We start from the raw sequence: 17,633 nt of genomic DNA, 5'->3' as shown, positions 1-17,633 counted from the left end.
TTCCCATGCCCACTGAGATCAGTCTTGCTTTAAGGCAAATGAAAGAATGAATGCATTTCTGTAACTTTTTTTTCTAGTGTCTGTTTATTTAGTGCAATAAATAATAACCATTTCTTCTGCTATTTGCTGTATTATATCTCATTTGCCTTCTCCCTGAGCAAGAATATTGCACAAGTATTCCAAAGACTTAAGCAATCCTGTTCAGATAACTGTTAATCTCTTAGGCTTCAGAACTTGCAACTTTAATTCAGACAAAGAGGGAACTTGGCTGTAGAGCTTCTTATATACAGACTATAGAAGAAGGAATAAATACCCATACCCACGCAGCCAAAGACTTCTGGAAACTCCTTGGTGGACAGACAAATTACCAGTGTAAGCATTGTTATAGTTACAATATCTGATGCTCTATCACAATAAGATAGTAGAGTCAGTTCTCTTTAGTAAAGATAGTTGGATGTTAATTTCTTTTGGGTTTTTTGACGATCTTTTCCTTAAGCTGCTGGAAGTCCTGAAGAAGATGAAATGTATGAAGCCGCAATAATAGAAACAAATTGCATTTACCGCCTCGTAGAAGATAAACTCATTCCTGAGGATGACTACTGGGGAAAGGTGCCAAAATGTACCCTGCTGCAACCAAAAGAGGTATTGTGCCACTTACTGCTCCTGTGGTAAGTGCAGGAACATGCAACTGATTATAACTTTCGGTAATTGCAAATGCTTGTGGAGAGGATCACTGAAAACTGGATCCTCTGTGTTTCTGAAAGGCTTCTGAACGCTTTGCTGTCTAGAGTGTGCTGCAGGTCTCAAGAAATTAGTTCACGTTATCTTTAAAGTAAAATACCATTTTAGGAAGTATAAATCTTTGTGTCTACAGTGGCTTATTCCAGAATTATGAAATGCAAAACAAGTAGCCCTTTGGAAAAACAAAACAAAATAAAACCTGCTTTTATTTCTATTCCTAGCAGACTCTTCCTCTTCAAACAACCATTTCACCCATCTAAGTCAGAAGGAGAGCAGGTTTCTAAAATGAAGACACGATGCATTTTCTTGAAAGTATTGAAGTCACTCCCTTTTTGCCTATGTTGTGCATTCTGTCAGCCTTCCGTGGCTGCAGGACAAGGCATAGGTTTAAATGTCAGAGAAAGCTGCTGAAACTGGACAGCAATCAGTCATGCAACAGAACCAGGTTTTCAGCAGTAAGAACTCTCTGATCTGCTAGTGACTTTAGCCACCTAAAGATACACCTCACAGCATTCCCCTTACTTGCTTCCAGTCATCCTCAGAAACTGGACATCGCAATGCAGACCGGTGCCCTGTCCTTACTTGCATTTAGTGCTACTTGTTAGTGTCACTGAGGAAACTCATATTTGGAGGAACTTCTGTTCAGCACAAGGAAACTGGAAGATCAGGGTATCACCTAATGTAATAGGAGGTTGATTTTTTTGTTGTTTGGGTTTGGTTTTAGGTGCTGGTATTTGATTTTGGCAGTGAAGTATATGTGTGGCATGGAAAGGAAGTTACTTTAGCACAAAGAAAAGTGGCGTTCCAGCTGGCAAAACACTTGTGGAATGGCACCTTTGACTACTCCAATTGTGATATAAATCCTCTGGACCCAGGAGAATGCAATCCCCTCATACCCAGGTATTGTAACTCGAATTTAGTCTCATTGCAGATACTTAGTTTTCTTGCCCTCTTTTCACAGTGTTTAATTTGATCTGTATCTTTTGTTCCCTTGCACAGAAAGGGACAAGGACGCCCAGACTGGGCTGTATTTGGCAGACTCACAGAACATAATGAGACAATACTGTTCAAAGAAAAATTTCTTGATTGGACAGAACTGAAGAAACTCAATGAGAAGAATTCTAGTGAATCCCTTCACCAGAAGGTGCATATAATAAGCATGCTAGGTATTTCAAACTAGATGACCTAGTTGGGATCGCAGCCAGGGAAATTTGTGTTCAAAGATCCAGAGCACTTTCTTTATTTTGTGGGCTTTGACCTAGGGGCCAGAACATCACTTCCTACAGCAAACCCACAGAGTTGTTTTATATTATTATTTATATATTACATTATAATTATGAATATATTTGTGTGTATTACTTTTATATGTTATATATAAACATATTAATATATTATATATTATTATTATATTTATTATTATTATTATTATTAATATTAATATATGAGCCAGGCAGCTCAGTGAAAACTGCTGAGGTGGCTTTGACAAGGCATTGAACGATGACAAGATATTAAAGTACGGAAGTGTGCAGGAGTCAAAATGTTTGACTGGAACTGTGGGGCCAAGAGAAAAAAAAGCTATGCTCAAAGAAATCTCTTTTCTGTGTTTTCTGACAGGAAGAATCCAGATCTGACTCTAAACCATATGATGTCATGCTAATGGTAGCTGTGCCTCAAACAACTGTGGGCACAGTCTTGGATGGAATGAATATTGGCCGGGGCTATGGACTTGTAGAAGGAGAAGATGGGAGGCAGTTTGAAATTATCACTGCCTCTGTGGATGTCTGGCACATCCTGGAATTCGATTATAGTAGACTGCCTAAGCAAAGCATAGGGCAGTTCCATGAGGGAGACACTTATGTGGTGAAGTGGAAGTACATGGTGAGCACTACAGGTTAGTGAACAATTCCATTTCGTCCTCCTGAAACATGAAGAAGTGCAGCTAAAACTCCTGCTATTAGTGGTGAGATCCAGACCTAGATTTCCATGGATATGAGACAGTTTGAAAGGTTAGGGATGCCAATTTAGCCTCCCTAGGTCATTAAAAAATAAAACTTTTTATTTTGTTTAAAAGAAAGCAGTAGGAAATAAAAAGTTAGTTATTTTTGATACACCAAATATAATGCTGTCCATCTCTGCTTTTACCCAACATTGGTGGTGTACATGTTCACAGGACAGCTCGTTAAGCCAAATTATGCCCACAGCTTAACACCAAAATAACTAGGCAGCTGGACTAATGGCTGGGGTCTGAATGTCTTGCAAGAGAGGTAGGCTTAGCAACAAGAAAAACCTGGGTAATGGAGATCAGTAACAATGACAGGAAAAGCCCTTGCCAGCTCATTGCCCTTGGTGTCCCTTCTGCTGCTGCTGGAAACTCTTTGATCTGGATTTCAGGCTCAGCAGTGTTCCAACACAGAGCCTGAGAGCAGCAGGTAAAGGCTGAGAACCAGTCAGCTCTGTAAACCCATTGGAACTCTCCCTTCTGGCACTAAACTAAGAATAGGTGGCTTTTGTGGTAAGTTAAAAACAAATAGTCTAAAACTGATTGTTCCAAATAGCAGTATATTAAAATCAGTTGAAAGCAGTATAACAGTTATACAGCTTCAGGCTTTTAGCCAAAAAAATGTAGGTAGGTCTTAGTCAGGATCCTTGAGATCAGATACTGGCAAATCCAAGAAAAATATAAAAGCTTGTAAGTCTTGGGAGAAGTGGGTAACACTAGTACTGAACCGTAAACAGACTTCTAATCCAAATGGATGAAAACATATTCCATCACTCCAAAAGAGAATATTTTTTTATGTAGGAGGCAGTACTTTTATGGACTAAATGTACAGATTCCCATAAATTTTAGAAGTGGGTAGTGGTCTGATTATTCTCAACTTGAAAAAAACAGGATGCTTTCTCCTAAGTGTTTCAGTTGGATGCTGCTCAGCACTGCTGGAATCAAGGCAGATGTTTTAATATTTTTTTTAAAAATCTGTTTTCAAACTCTTGGGTTTTTTTAAATCTTTGATTTAATTAAACCTGTTTATTCCCTATTCACTGGAAAGAGTGAAATATTCTGTAAGTGGTTGTGTTGTTGAATTTCACTTGCTGTAAACATTATTTGCTTATCATAACAACTAAATACTGATTGTTAAGGAAAAAAAAAAAAAGCAGCTGCTCTCCTGCTGCCAAAGAACAGTGTGTAATGTGGAAAATGAGCCATAATGCACTCTTCTGGTAACATAACTGGACATGCCATTTCACATGCATATTGGCTCAAGTGCTGTCAATTATTTTTCTCCAGATAGTACCAGGTCTTTCTACATCTCTTTTTCCAGCCAACACAGGCATCTCTGCCTGTGGGCTTACATCCACCTGAGGAGACAATGCCAGCTCTGCACAGGGACACGCTGACTTGGAGACCTAATGTTCCTCCAATTGCACATTTTTTTCTTTCCTGTTCTGGATGGGATAGTGCTGAGCTGGCAGATGGGATTAAACCATGTGCTGTTTAAACCTATAGCCGGAGTACTTTCTTCAGCATGTGCTCTCTGTTTTGCAGTTGGAAGCAGACAAAAAGGAGAGCAACAAGTACGGGCTGTTGGAAAAGAGAAATGTGTGTATTTCTTTTGGCAAGGAAGGCACTCCACAGTGAGTGAGAAAGGAACATCAGCACTCATGACAGTGGAACTTGATGAAGAGAGAGGAGCACAGGTGAGCTTCCTAGGTGGCAGACCTGGTAAGATTCGCCTGTCTGGGTAGCTGCTAATGGTAAACAGGAATGGTCTTTTTTGCCTCCTCCCTTTCTGTGTTCTTGCCATTACAAATAGTCAGACCTCAAAATTACTTTTGACATTATTCCAACTGCCAGAGATCCTGCTTCTAAGGATATTTCTGGAAAAGGGTGGAGGAGAAGGTGGTCTCTCCCATCCCTGCAGGAATAAGTGAAGCAGTTAGAGAGATTCATGCCTTCCTTTCATGTTCAGATAGCAGGACTGTCTTCCTAGCGCTGAGGAGAAGCACTTTCTGTAGGCCAAGGCAAAAAAATACATTTGAAATTTTCAATTTGCTTACTCTCTAATTACATATTATTGCATTGTTTGCAGAGATTCTAGCCAATGCAGATGCAGCTAGCTTGAAGCTGAGGACAGGCTGGTTTGCTTTGTCTTTAGGCATACTTGGGCTTTGCTGTGGCTTCACTGTTACCAGCATACAAGGTGGGAGGTTTAAAGTTAGTTTCTGTACCTTGATCATGTTTTTAGTTTTTTAACAGCAGCATAGAAATGACAAGAAAGACAGGAGTTCACAGAGGAGAAATATAAGGGCCCTTGATCAAGAGTGTGAGAGTCTCTGCAACGTAGCTGATTTAGGAACTGGCCATACCAGTTTCATACTCCAAATGCAATGTTTAGTGAGCAAAGAACATGCATGTTATCATAGAAACCAGTTTTACAGCAAATTTTGAACCTACTTCAGTTCCTATGTTATCTCCATATTGGTTTCAGTGAACATAGGTCAAGGTGGACAGGTTCTGTAAAAATTCATAAAATTCAAAAAATGGTTAGTTTAAACCAATTTAAATTAAAGTTCATTTGGTATTCCATTATCCTCTGAAACTCAATTGTTAGATTCCAGCTAGAGGTTTCTTTTAATATCCAGGTCACATATGGAACCCATTGCATGCTGATATATGGTAATTTAAACAATAGTCAGCAGTTGTAAAGTAGAAGGAAAGCCATCTTTGTGGGTGGCCATAACTATATAATTTTTAGTAATCCATAGAGACCAGTTTTCCTGAGTCTGTATACTTGCCTTATTTTTTTTAATGAAGAGTGGTGCTTTCCATTTCCAGGTACAAGTGCTTCAAGGGAAAGAACCACCATGCTTCTTGCAGTGTTTCCAAGGAGGGATGATTGTGCATGCTGGAAGAAGGGAAGAGGAAGAAGAAAATGCACAAAGTAAATTATTGTTAGTTAAGAGTTTCTGCCCCAAAATCCTTCTTTAGCTGTTGTGGAGGGCTTTGTATTCAGTCTCAACTACCATAGTCTGTAGAAAGGAAAAATTAATGCCATGAAATTCTCGAGACAGCTTTGCAATGCTTTGTTTCAAGGCAGTCTTTTTCTTCTTGGAGTTAAAAATGGATTTTGTCATGCTAGAGCATGCTGACTTGATTGTATTGATGCACACATAAATTGTTTTAGTTTGGTTTTACTTAAGCCAAGTGCTGCTTTAAAGTATGTTCTTTCCTACACAGTCTGGGGAAGAAAAGTGTTTTTATGAGCAGTTCTTCTGCTCCAAAGAAAGCTCTAAGCTTTTATTACCCAATCACTGCTTTTTGTGACATATTCCTTGAATGCGGTAGTTGAAGTAGGAGAATTTCAATGGAAGTGTAGCTTGGAGATGTTCCAGTTTTCACTTGACTGTGACCTTATGTTCCTAAGGTGCAGAGGGGAAGAGGAGTTGAATAGGAGGAATACTGTGTTTGTTTCCCTTCTTCATGATATGGAAGAGCAGAACTTGACTCTTCTGCTGTTAAACTCTTCAGCTCTCAATACTTGTACTCCTGTAGCAAGGTTTCAGAAGGCATCTTTTCTGCACAGGGTTTCTCAAATAGTGTTAGCCAGACCTGGTGCTTAGCTAGTTTATTCTGTGGCAACGTAGGCATGCAGTAGGTGAAATTCATCCAGTATGAAAACAGCTGTTCCAGAGCAGAGGTTTTGAATTTTCAGTCCTGTGTGATTTTATAATAGTGCTGCACTGTTCCTGTCTGCTCCAGGTGATTGGAGGCTTTATTGCGTGCGAGGAGAAGTTCCCAGTGAAGGAAACTTACTTGAAGTAGCGTGTCACTGCAGCAGCCTGCGTTCCAGGACATCCATGATTGTCCTCAATATCAACAAAGCTCTTATCTACCTGTGGCATGGCTGCAAAGCACAGTCCCACACCAAGGATGTAGGAAGAACAGCAGCCAATAAAATAAAAGAACAGTGAGTGTCTGACCTATATTTTGGACATGTTTATATAGACTACCAATTTACTTAAAATAGTCTTGACTCAAAGAAAATTTGAAATAAACAAAGCTGTCCTCTCAGTACAAATGCAGCATGTGCATGCTTGGTGAGGAGGAGGAGTGAAGGTTGGTTGGTTTGGGAGAGTGGAGAAAACTCACATTCTGTAATTGCTTTCACTGGAGATCAAATGCATTTATTAATAGATTCACAGAATGGTTTGAATTGGAAGGGACCTTAAAGTTCATATAACTCCAACCCTCCTGCCATGGGCAGAGATACCTTCCACTAGACCAGGTTGCTCAAAGCCCCATCCAACCTGGCCTTGAACACTTCCAGGGATGGGGCATCCACATTCTTCCTACTGGACTAATTACAGTTTAAAAAAAGCCGTTTTCCATTTGGAATGAGATGCTAAACATCTGAATAGCAAATTAAATTGCATTTGATAGGAGGATTAGAATCCAGCCCTGTGAATAAGGAAGAGGAAATTAATTTGGGAAAGCATGCAAGGAGGACAGCAGCAGTTACAAAAGCAGGCAGTGAGAATCTACTGAGAACTCATGCGAGTATCTTCTTCACTCTGGGAATGGGATCCAAATGCTATGAGAATAGCTGTTGAAATTCCCTGTCTTGTTTTTTGATAATTTTTCAAAGTGCCTGTGTTGACATGAGGTATGCAACAAGCCTGTAGGGTACTTTTGGGTTCCACTAATGCAAGTGGCCAGCAGGTTTGTGTTAGCTGTGTTTGGGGCAGGAACACTGAGTTCACTCTCTCTCTTTGTGTTTTGTAGGTGTCCGCTGGAGGCAGGGCTGCACAGCAGCAGCAAGGTGACAATTCATGAATGTGATGAAGGGTCAGAGCCCTTGGGATTCTGGGACGCATTAGGGAGGAGAGATCGGAAGGCCTATGATTGCATGTTGCAAGGTAGACCTGCCTTCCTGGATTTGGCACTCACATTTTACTTTCCTGGTCTACGGTGTTGTCAGATTTAATATAAAGTTTTTGAGGAACTTCTCAGTAGTTGAGTTGATCCCTTTAGAGAAATGCTTCCAAAAATCTTACTGAGTTAAGTAATACTTAAGAATAGAAGGAAAGTGCTGGAAAACCAAGTGTTTCATTTTGTTCTCCCCTACTTCTGCTGCCCCTCTGTATTCAGGCAGCACAGAGCAATAGTTAACACTGTTACCAATATATTTAGATTCCTCTCTGAAGGGATTTAGGAGGCAGTTCTGCACACATTTTTGTCCAGCCTTTGCTTTGAAACTGCCAACAAAGGTAGCAGGGGAATTGATTTACCAAGTGGAAAATCTGTCAGTTAACTCTGAGATGGGCTTGCTTCACTTAATCTGCAAAACAGCTGGTTATGAAATGGCTGATGGTAACTAACCAGGATAAGATTCAGACTGATGGCAGCCAGCCGCTCAGCTCAACTTCTTTACAGCTGTTGCTAGTCCCTCAAGACATCTGGTTGTCTCTCCTGATTTTTCAAACTCAGAAAATTTACAGCTACTTTAAAAGTTTATTTGTTAGTTTTTACAATTAACTCTGACATTTGCTATTGTGACTCTTCTTAATTTTTGTTCTTTAAAGATCCTGGAAAGTTTAATTTCACGCCCCGCCTGTTCAGCCTCAGTAGTTCATCAGGAGAATTCTCAGCCACCGAGTATGTTTACCCTTCAAGAGACCCTGCTGTCATCAATTCCATGCCATTCTTGCAAGAGGATCTTTATACTGCCCCACAGCCAGGTATGTGCTTTAAAATACTTAAGTGACAAGAAAACTGATGACTGTGTCCTGCATCAGGCAGTGTTTCAGTAATTGTACGCACTTTTAACTTGATTCATCACAGAAGAATGTGTGCATGTGATGCTTATACAGTATTAAGCAATAACAGTAATTTTTCCATGATAAAGATGCTGAGAAATAATCAAGTATGTATGTATTCCAGAGGCTTGCTGTAAAAATACATTGTTTATATCTGAGAATCAAACTCCAGCTGAAGTTTAGCTGGATAATTAACAAAAGGGATTGGTAAACTGTTAAATGATCCTACTGTGATGCTGACAAGCATATAAGAATGGGGTTTTTTAGGGGATTGCAAGAACTAGTAAGTGGCTGATGATGGATTTGTTATTTTCTGACTGTGCAGCACTCTTCCTTGTTGACAATCACCATGAAGTGTACCTGTGGCAAGGCTGGTGGCCTGTGGAAAACAAAATCACTGGATCAGCTCGAATCAGGTGGGCTACAGACAGGAAATGCGCCATGGAGACGGTGCTCCGGTACTGCAAAGGTAACAGAGTGCTGTGCCTGACTGCTCTGGGTGTGTCATACCTGTCCATGCCTTGCTCTCCTGAGCTGAAAGGTGCTCCCCCAATATATTGTAATATACTGTTTATTGTAATCAATAAACATCAGTTTATTTGAAGATACATTCTCCACTCTTTTTTTAGCAAACCATTTATCTAGTAACAGCATTGTTCCCAAATTGCCAAGATACTCTGCTGACTCAACTCTCAATGGAAAGGCTTTATTTATTGTGTTACACCTCAGAATAACAAGTTAACAATTTAAACATTCTCATTTAAGCTTCCAAGCTGAAGCTTAGGTGATTGCTGGCAGGATACTTCTGGTGAGCATACCAGAAGGTTTCATTTACCTGAATTTGGCTAATTTCAGACCATCACACTCTGCTTACTCTATTCTAAGTCTGTTTTTTTAAGATAAGAAAGGCATTCGGTAAGAAGTAGCTGTTGGGGATTTTCAGCATATATGTTTTAATCTTTGCAGTCAGATATGGTAAAAGGCAGGTGTAAGAATACTGAAAAATATGTTAAAAGGTCCCATACTAATTTTAAAAAAAATCCTGGAAAATTTATTCTTTCTGCCTTAAACTGCTTCAGCTTTTCAGGAAAAAATTAAATACTCTTAGGAGGTAGCTTTGGATAGTGGGTGAGATTGCAAAATATTGTACTGTTTGTAATTTCTGTCTCTCTTCTTTTTTTTTTTTTTTGTATTTTGACTGTTTTTAGGAAAAAATGTAAAGAAGCCCCCAAAATCCTATCTAATTCATGCCGGCCTAGAGCCTCTGACGTTCACTAATATGTTCCCAAGTTGGGAGCACAGGGAAGACATTGCAGAGATCACAGAAATGGTAAATCTTTTCATTGCATAGACTGTCTCCTATTGCTAGTAACTGTGTCTTGTGTTGTCAGTAACACTGGTTATTTGTGCTCTCAGGCCCTAAGATGCAGAGGATAAACTTAGAAACCACAGTTTAGGAGTCTGCAAAGGAAAAAAAACCCACCACCACAGCTAAATTCTGACTGGGAATGTGTATATCAGAGGCATTCCTGTTCCTTTTTTTCATGTAACTTCTCATCGTTTGTTTTTTGTTGTTAAAAACAGGAGGAGAGTGTTATCTGAATCATCTCTTAGATGTGCTAGAGTTTGAGCTTAACAGAATAGCTGTTTCAGTCATGCAGCAATGTGCAGTTCTGGTCTGGTCTCCAAATTCGAAGTGCAGGAGAGCAAAACACCTCTGAAAGGATCAGCTGGCTCCAAGGGCTTTGTTACTGACTTTCTCAGCTGGGATGTGCAGAGTTCACAGCCAAATTACGTGTGGCTGCTTTAAAAGCTTTCAGTCAAGGGGTGTCTCAACACAAATGACATCTCCTGTTTTGTAAGTCCTCTGCAGCCATCCTTAGTAGAAAATGCTCGTTTCATGACTAAACACAGATTTCAGCCTTACACTGAGATTCTGGGAATACAGGATGTCCTTCTGCGAAGTGCAGACCTGTTTTTAGCTGTGAGATTGTTGTAGGGGAGGGCTGTTGGCCTGTGTGCACACCTGGACGTATAGCTTTGTGCTCAGGCCATGCAGGTTATCCTGTGCCATCTGCAGATGGCCATGGGCACAGTTGATGGTTTCAGCATTGTGATCCTGTTCCCTGTTTTCCTTTTCTCCTTCCAGGATGCCGAAGTTTCTAATCAGATAATACTTGTAGAGGATGTGCTGGCCAAGCTGTGTAAAACAGTGTATCCATTAGCAGATCTCTTAGCTAGGCCTCTGCCTGAGGGAGTTGATCCACTGAAGCTTGAAATTTACCTTTCAGATCAGGACTTTGAGGTAAGGAGAGAAGAGGTGCACTGTTACTCTGTGCATCTGTGTCTAACCACGCGGGAAAGTCATTTGCTGATCGTGCTACTTAATCAGTTATTTTTGCTAATAGCACATCCTCTCATTTTAAATGCAGGTTGCATTAGAGATGACAAGAGAGGAGTACAATGCACTGCCATCTTGGAAGCAGGTTAACCTGAAGAAGGCAAAAGGACTTTTCTAAGCTGTGTTTAGGGGAGTGAGCACTAAAGGGATGTCCACTCTCACTTTCTATGTCCTTTAGAAGAATCGTACCCTACATTTACAGAACAGATAAAAATAATCTGAAGTTATTAGTGACTACCTATCTGGAGGTGTGTAATATTATAAAAGGCCAAGAGAACTCTTTGAAAATGGAATTCAGTTTTGACTCTTAAAGGCAATGTGTTTAAGCTCCATTCTCCTATGCACTTAAACAGTAGTTTCTTGAGCTACTGCTGCAGGTGTCCTTTGGCTATATACAATACTTGCCATTTTTGTTTTTAAAGAAGTTCTCTTTGTAAAGTGTTATTTTGTTAGTTTGTGGATTACAAAGAATTTATATTTATATAAACACATAGAACAAGTATGTATTTAACAATGCAATATATATTCACTTTCAAGACTTTCATGTCAAAACTACAGAAAAGTAGCTGGATGGCAGTTGCTTGTACTGAATTAGCTATACCACCAATATGTATCTCCTTCGCATTCTGAAGTTTCTCTTTGCAATAGTTAATGAATTGTTCTCAGTGCTGCTTCAGGTGCTAAACCGAACAAAGCGTTGTATTTATAGCATGGATTTCTTGAGAAACTATGCGAATCAACCTTTATACTTTATTATCCAAAAATGTATAGTGCCTTGGTTTTTTGTGTACAGTTTATATACAAAAAAAAAAAAAAAGATTGGTCTGCATTTTGAAGATGGCTTAGAACGGTCTCCTATGTTACTTTTATAATAGTAGAAATAAAAACATCTCAGTTCCTAATACTTGTTGTAAACATTAAACATGTCTTTTGTGATATAAGAACCGAAAGTAAAAGCCTCTGAATAAACTTGTAGCGATGCTCTGACTTGTCATTAATTTGTACTGCAATCTGTACTAGGTCATTGGAACCTTCCATAACATGGTATTTTCTCAAAATATTTTAACCTTAGATATCTGTGGGTATTGTACAGAGTTATAATTTGAGAAGCAGATAATGTAGAAAATAATCAATGTATGAGATAAAATTAAGTTGGGCAACACTTTAATGCTGAATGTTGGAACTGTCACACAACTCCTGTATCCTTTGGGTTTCCCTGTTTTATATATGAAACCAAAATTATTATGCTGGTTTTCAAAATTTGAAAAAGTCTTTTCAACCTTTGTGCAATTGGGAGTAAAATTTGAACTGAAAATAAACATTGTGTCCATTTTTTCAATAAGCACTGAAGTCAAAATTGTTTTTACTCAGTTAATTAGGACATTGAATAGAATCATCAAGTAAGTATTTGCTATTGTTTGAAATGTTTTTCAGGCATTTGGCATTTCTGTAATAAGTTGTATGGTTCTCCTCTGGTAGCCTAGTGGGTTTCACATTTTCATTCCTGGCTGCATAGCTTTCCTTCTGCCCTGCAGCCATTCAGAGCTGCTCCTGGCTTGAGGTGGTGCCTGTCACTGCTCTTGTCCTTCTCCTAGGCCAAGCGACTTGAAGTGGGATTTTTGAATGTGTGAGGTGTGTATTTCTGCAAGATCTGCAGTAAGTATTGCTCCACAGTTAAAGTGAATCTTGTTTTGACAGATGGGTTGGTAAGTTGTAATCAAGCCTTTAAGTAAATGAATTAAAAATGTAGAAATACGCAAGGTGAGTTTTGAGCACAGGAGTATTTCCTTTCATGTACTGGTTTCTGTTAAGAACTGAAATGAAAAAACCCAAGAAAATGTTAGGAACACTATTCAGAGCCAGAATGCTTCGTACATAAACTCCAGCAAAAAGCTGTTTAGATGCCAGTTCCTCAGAGGTCCTCAGCTGCCTTCTGCATAGGATACACTGTTAGTTTGAAAATGGGGGGCTTTATAGTGACAAGTTTATTCTTCAAGCACTGAGAGGTTTCCAAAGTCACTGCTGTATTCATCTAAGTATTTTTGCACCCATATATCTTCCTCTTTCACCCTCTCTGGTGATAAAATCAAGCAGGAATTAGGTTTTGATTATTCATGTTCAGTCTGTACCATGAGGGTAGCAGGTTCTTCTGTTTTGATTTTTCTCTCCAGCAGAGAGCTGATTTGCATTGCATGATTGACCTTGTTTTTCCCTCTGGCAGGGTGGTATCATTTTCTTTTGTTTCTTGAAAACATTGTCAGTCCTTCAAGTGTTGCTGAAGGGCAACATTCACCCACCTCTAAAGCCTTTAGAATCTCAGCTGAAAGACAAGAAGAGCTGGCGAGGGGGCTGCAGCCAGTGAAACAATTTGCTTTTGTCAGATCTCAGAGTTCCTGTAAATTTTACACAATTTCTTATCTAATGGCCCAGTTCCATGAGCCAGGACACAGAACCCAATTTTCTACTTGGGTGCTTTGCTCATAACATTGCCTAGGAAAGCTTTAAGGTTTTGCAGAAAATATTTTATTATCCATTATATACTTGTTACTTATCAAAATGCTTTCCTGAAATGTGAAGCTGACAACAGAAAGCAAGTCAGTGTAAGGCCTTAGATAGACCTGTAAATTATGCTTTAATTTTCTGCTACCTTCCCTCTCCACTATAGGGATGCCATTTATGATTGGAAATCACAAAGGGCCATTAAAATATTCTTGAACTGGTTTTAGAGCCCCGCACAGGAAATAGAGCTGAAGCATGTCTTGTCTGGACAGGGGGAGAGGGTTAGTTTGGTTGCTTGCCTGGGTTACCTGTTCTCTGCTTGTTTCAAATAGACACCCAAGAACTCCATGTCTAGGCAAAGTTTCTGGTGTAGGGAGCCTGCACATGAAAAAGGTAGTACCTTGAACATGGCATTCTGTGTTTTGTGTCAGTCCAATAGCTTTCAGGCATTGAGCCATGTTATCTCCTATGTTTTTAAACTGCCCCATCCTGACTCTTAAAAAAGTTACTGCAGCCACAGTCATAAGGGCAGCCCCATGATACCTCCACATGCAGTCCTGATCCACTGACAGTTGCCCTCTTGGCAACAGAATGCCACTTCTATAAAGCTTTGTAAATCACTCCTGTTCAGTGTAGCCTCTTGGACTAGCAGAGAATGTACTTTCACAGCAAGGACCAGACTCTGGGCAAAATTCTTCTATTCTGTTGCTAAAATATATGGTATTTATGTAAAAAACCCATTCATTTTCTGCTCTTTCAATACAGTAAGGAACTGGGGTATGTGAAGAAAGGTCTCCTTTATTCAAACAGAAGATAGTCAGTTGTAGAGATTCATGGTACTGATTGTGCACCTGAGGTCCTTGGCTCTGCTACATGTCTGCATACACACACACACACAGAGTCCAGGCCCTGTGCTGGCAAACCCTTGCAGCTGTGCATTTCTACACTTCTGACTCTACCAAGCCAGCTGAGCTGGAAGGGGCCTTGAGGGGCACCACACAGCTGCAAATATTACCTAAACCACCCCAAACTTCTGCTCTCTCCTCTGCAGGGACCTGCCATGGAATTACCAAGTTACTGAACCAGAGAAAAGTCCTAGAGTGCATGCACTGCTGAAAGAGCAAGGGAAGTCAGGCAAAAGCAATCTGTAGTGACCCCATTTGCTATTTTACTAACTGACACCTGTTCAGCTTCAATTTTACACTCCCCTATCTCCCTCTGCAGCCTGTGTGTTTCAGGCTGTGCTAACCAGCACATTCATTTTCCAGTGGCAATTGCTGAGCCACTTGTGCTTGGTAGCAGAACACTGATATTTAATTCCTTTAACTTAGAAATGTACTGTATAAACTGTTAACTGTTTGCACGTGTGACTATTAATTGTCTTTATGCAGCCAGTAAACATATCATAACCTCAATACAATCACTACTCTTGCTTATGGCAACTGCCTGTGAGGAAAGGCACCTGCTTTCTACTCCCAAAATTGGATGCTGTATATAATAATGTTGTTGAAGTGGTAACACTTCATTATTAGTGCCTCTGCTCACTCTATATTTTATAAAGTGGTCATGACTTATAGACAGAAAAGTAATTGATTTGGCTTGTTTTATCTACAGGGGCCCAGGCAATATTTTATCGTTTCACTTCTAAAGCTGTTTTTGAACTTAAGTCATTTCCAAGTAAAATCTCTGCTAGTTCTAATGCTTTCCTTTTTCCAACTCTGACTGCTACCCTCATTTCACTGAAGTTTTACAATTTAAATATGTGGGTGTTTTTTTTAAACAATTCTAACTTTTATATTTGAGGAATATGATTGCTGGTACCTTGCTGCATGGCTGTAGGGGGTGTATTTCCCCCTACACCCCACCCTACCACCACCACCCGAGTTCTTTCCAAGTGATTTATTAGTAATGTGGGAAATATGATTCTCTATTTCAGAAATTATTTTCAAAATTTGGCTGCAAACCAGAAGCAGAACCACACTGCACTGCACCAGTGCAATAAATACTAAGGAAGGTTGAACATTTCACAAAAGGAAAACTACCAGAAATAGTTTGAGGTTTTGACTTTATCCAAAAGCCTCTGGTTTACTTTACTACTAAAATTTCCAGCAAAACAGACCTAATCTTTGCAATGCTTTTTGTTTTAGATAGAGCCATGCATTCCGCCAAAACATGGCTGCTGGATGAGCAAGACAGTCTCTGCAGTAACAGATGCAGGACTGAAGTCTGTTAGTGACATGAAGCATAGAAGGTCCAAATAAAATTACACAGGGCAGCAACAGGAATGAATTTTGAAAATCCTAAGTCTGAGCAACAGAGGGACAAGTTGGAGCCCTTCACAAATGACCTGTGAAGATGAGATCCTCTGGAACCACCACTGGTATTGGTATCAATTTGAACAGATGCCGCTGTAGAAGATCTACAGTTTGTCTTTAAAATACAAACAACGACTCCATAAGGTGAGGTTTATGAAGGGCCCAAATTGGTTGGACAAATAAGACACCACCTGCCCCAAGGTGCCTTTCCTGTTGATGTTATTACACCATAAGACCAAGTGCTAAAAGAATATGTGGTTTTGTATTTTGAGGATCTTACCACATCTGCCTCATTTCTGATGACACAGAAGAGGCAGTGGTCTGTGAGAGCCTGGTAGCAGCAGATTTGCTTCTATGTTCTGTCTCTAGAATGAGATGGTCCTTATCAAACACAACCAAGTGTGGAAGTAGAACTTCCGGAAGCACACATGCATGCGGCTTCCCTGCTCTGTCACGGGAGGCATCGCTTATGGGTTGGTTCTTTCTAAAGCCCTCCCCGTTTTTAGCCAAACTCTTCCAGAAGAGTTAGAAATCCTTTAAAGCAGCATTTTCCAAAGAAGGGACTGAGCCGTGTGTGGGAAAGCAGCCAGAGCCCAGGAAAGGCTGGCAGAGGATGTATGCTAATGAAGAAACTGTTCTGGTAGATGGGATAATGATTGAGCCTTCTTAGGAGGGAAGAGAAATGAGGAAAAAACATTGGAAAAGTGCCAGAACAGAGTGATTAAAAGTCCTTTCATTTTATATTATGAAGTGGCTGAAGGCTGCCAGCCTTGTTTGAATTTAATGGGAGCGTCTCCTTGTCCCATGTTCATGTTGCATCACATGAGTCACGGCCGTCGGATCTTGCGAGGGCAGATGCCTGGGCATATGAGCGGCTGCCGCGCTACACACAGCGCGCACGCTGTGCCCCTGTGCCCCACAGGTAACGCGGGCAGACAGGCAGGGCGCTGTGCGGCTGCCCCGCTCCCACCTGTGCTCGCTCCGGGCTGCCTGGTGCCTGCGTGCCGTGGGAGCATCATCCCCGTCGAGGCTCACCCCCTCCTCTGGCCGAACCTGAGCTGGACGCAGGTTGTTGTTTTGCCGCGGGACACTTCACCGGGTGTCCCCCATCTGGCCAGGCGTTTACAAGCGCCGGTGCAGGGCTGGGGCAGGGACATGCAGCCGCCCGCCCCTCGGGCGGACCGAGCGCCTCTCGCCGCAGCGCGGGGGTTCCGTGCTGCACGGCTGAGCAGCCGCTGGCTCGGGCTATGCTCTGCCCGCCGCCCTTTCCCCTCATGACGCCCCATGGGCCCCGGAAGCAACTTCTGGGCCGGCGTTAACCCCCGCGGGCCGCCTCAGCCCGGCCCCGGCTCGCTCTTTCTCCCGCTTTTCTCCTTTCCCTCCCGGGCGCCGCCGCCATGTGGCCCCGTGGCCGGCAGGGGGCGCCGCGCCGCCGCCCGCGGGCCCGGGCTGCCCTTGCTGTGCGCGGCGGGCCCCGGCACACCGGCCATCGCCACACGGCGCCGGCGAGCTTGGTGTGACCAGCCCCGGCACACCGGCCATCGCCACACGGCGCCGGCGAGCTTGGTGTGACCAGCCCCGGCACACCGGCCATCGCCACACGGCGCCGGCGAGCTTGGTGTGACCAGCCCCGGCACACCGGCCATCGCCACACGGCGCCGGCGAGCTTGGTGTGACCAGCCCCGGCACACCGGCCATCGCCACACGGCCCCGGCGAGCTTGGTGTGACCAGCCCCGGCACACCGGCCATCGCCACACGGCGCCGGCGAGCTTGGTGTGACCAGCCCCGGCACACCGGCCATCGCCACACGGCGCCGGCGAGCTTGGTGTGACCAGCCCCGGCACACCGGCCATCGCCACAC

General features: G+C 41.9%; 1 protein-coding gene across 9 annotated transcripts in view; it reads left to right on the top strand.

Moving 5' to 3' along the window:
• The window catches only part of SVIL (supervillin), a 134,393-nt gene extending 122,094 nt beyond the window's left edge, over nucleotides 1-12,299 (top strand). For all 9 annotated transcript variants that reach the window (XM_082279376.1, XM_082279383.1, XM_082279381.1 and 6 more), the window contains 14 exons: nucleotides 225-372; nucleotides 497-642; nucleotides 1,466-1,641; nucleotides 1,741-1,885; nucleotides 2,356-2,632; nucleotides 4,286-4,437; nucleotides 5,576-5,681; nucleotides 6,500-6,707; nucleotides 7,523-7,656; nucleotides 8,323-8,478; nucleotides 8,882-9,025; nucleotides 9,765-9,886; nucleotides 10,706-10,861; nucleotides 10,989-12,299. In XM_082279376.1, the coding sequence (XP_082135502.1) occupies nucleotides 225-372; nucleotides 497-642; nucleotides 1,466-1,641; nucleotides 1,741-1,885; nucleotides 2,356-2,632; nucleotides 4,286-4,437; nucleotides 5,576-5,681; nucleotides 6,500-6,707; nucleotides 7,523-7,656; nucleotides 8,323-8,478; nucleotides 8,882-9,025; nucleotides 9,765-9,886; nucleotides 10,706-10,861; nucleotides 10,989-11,075 (2,157 nt within the window). In that variant the 3' untranslated portion in view covers nucleotides 11,076-12,299. The remainder of the gene's footprint in view (nucleotides 1-224; nucleotides 373-496; nucleotides 643-1,465; nucleotides 1,642-1,740; nucleotides 1,886-2,355; nucleotides 2,633-4,285; nucleotides 4,438-5,575; nucleotides 5,682-6,499; nucleotides 6,708-7,522; nucleotides 7,657-8,322; nucleotides 8,479-8,881; nucleotides 9,026-9,764; nucleotides 9,887-10,705; nucleotides 10,862-10,988) is intronic.
• The last annotated feature ends 5,334 nt before the right edge of the window (nucleotides 12,300-17,633 follow it).

Source organism: Coloeus monedula (genome assembly GCF_965178545.1).
Source record: "Coloeus monedula genome assembly, chromosome: 1".
Lineage (NCBI taxonomy): Eukaryota > Metazoa > Chordata > Aves > Passeriformes > Corvidae > Coloeus > Coloeus monedula.
Note: the sequence above shows the minus strand (reverse complement) of the source record. Positions and strands in the feature narration are given on the sequence as shown.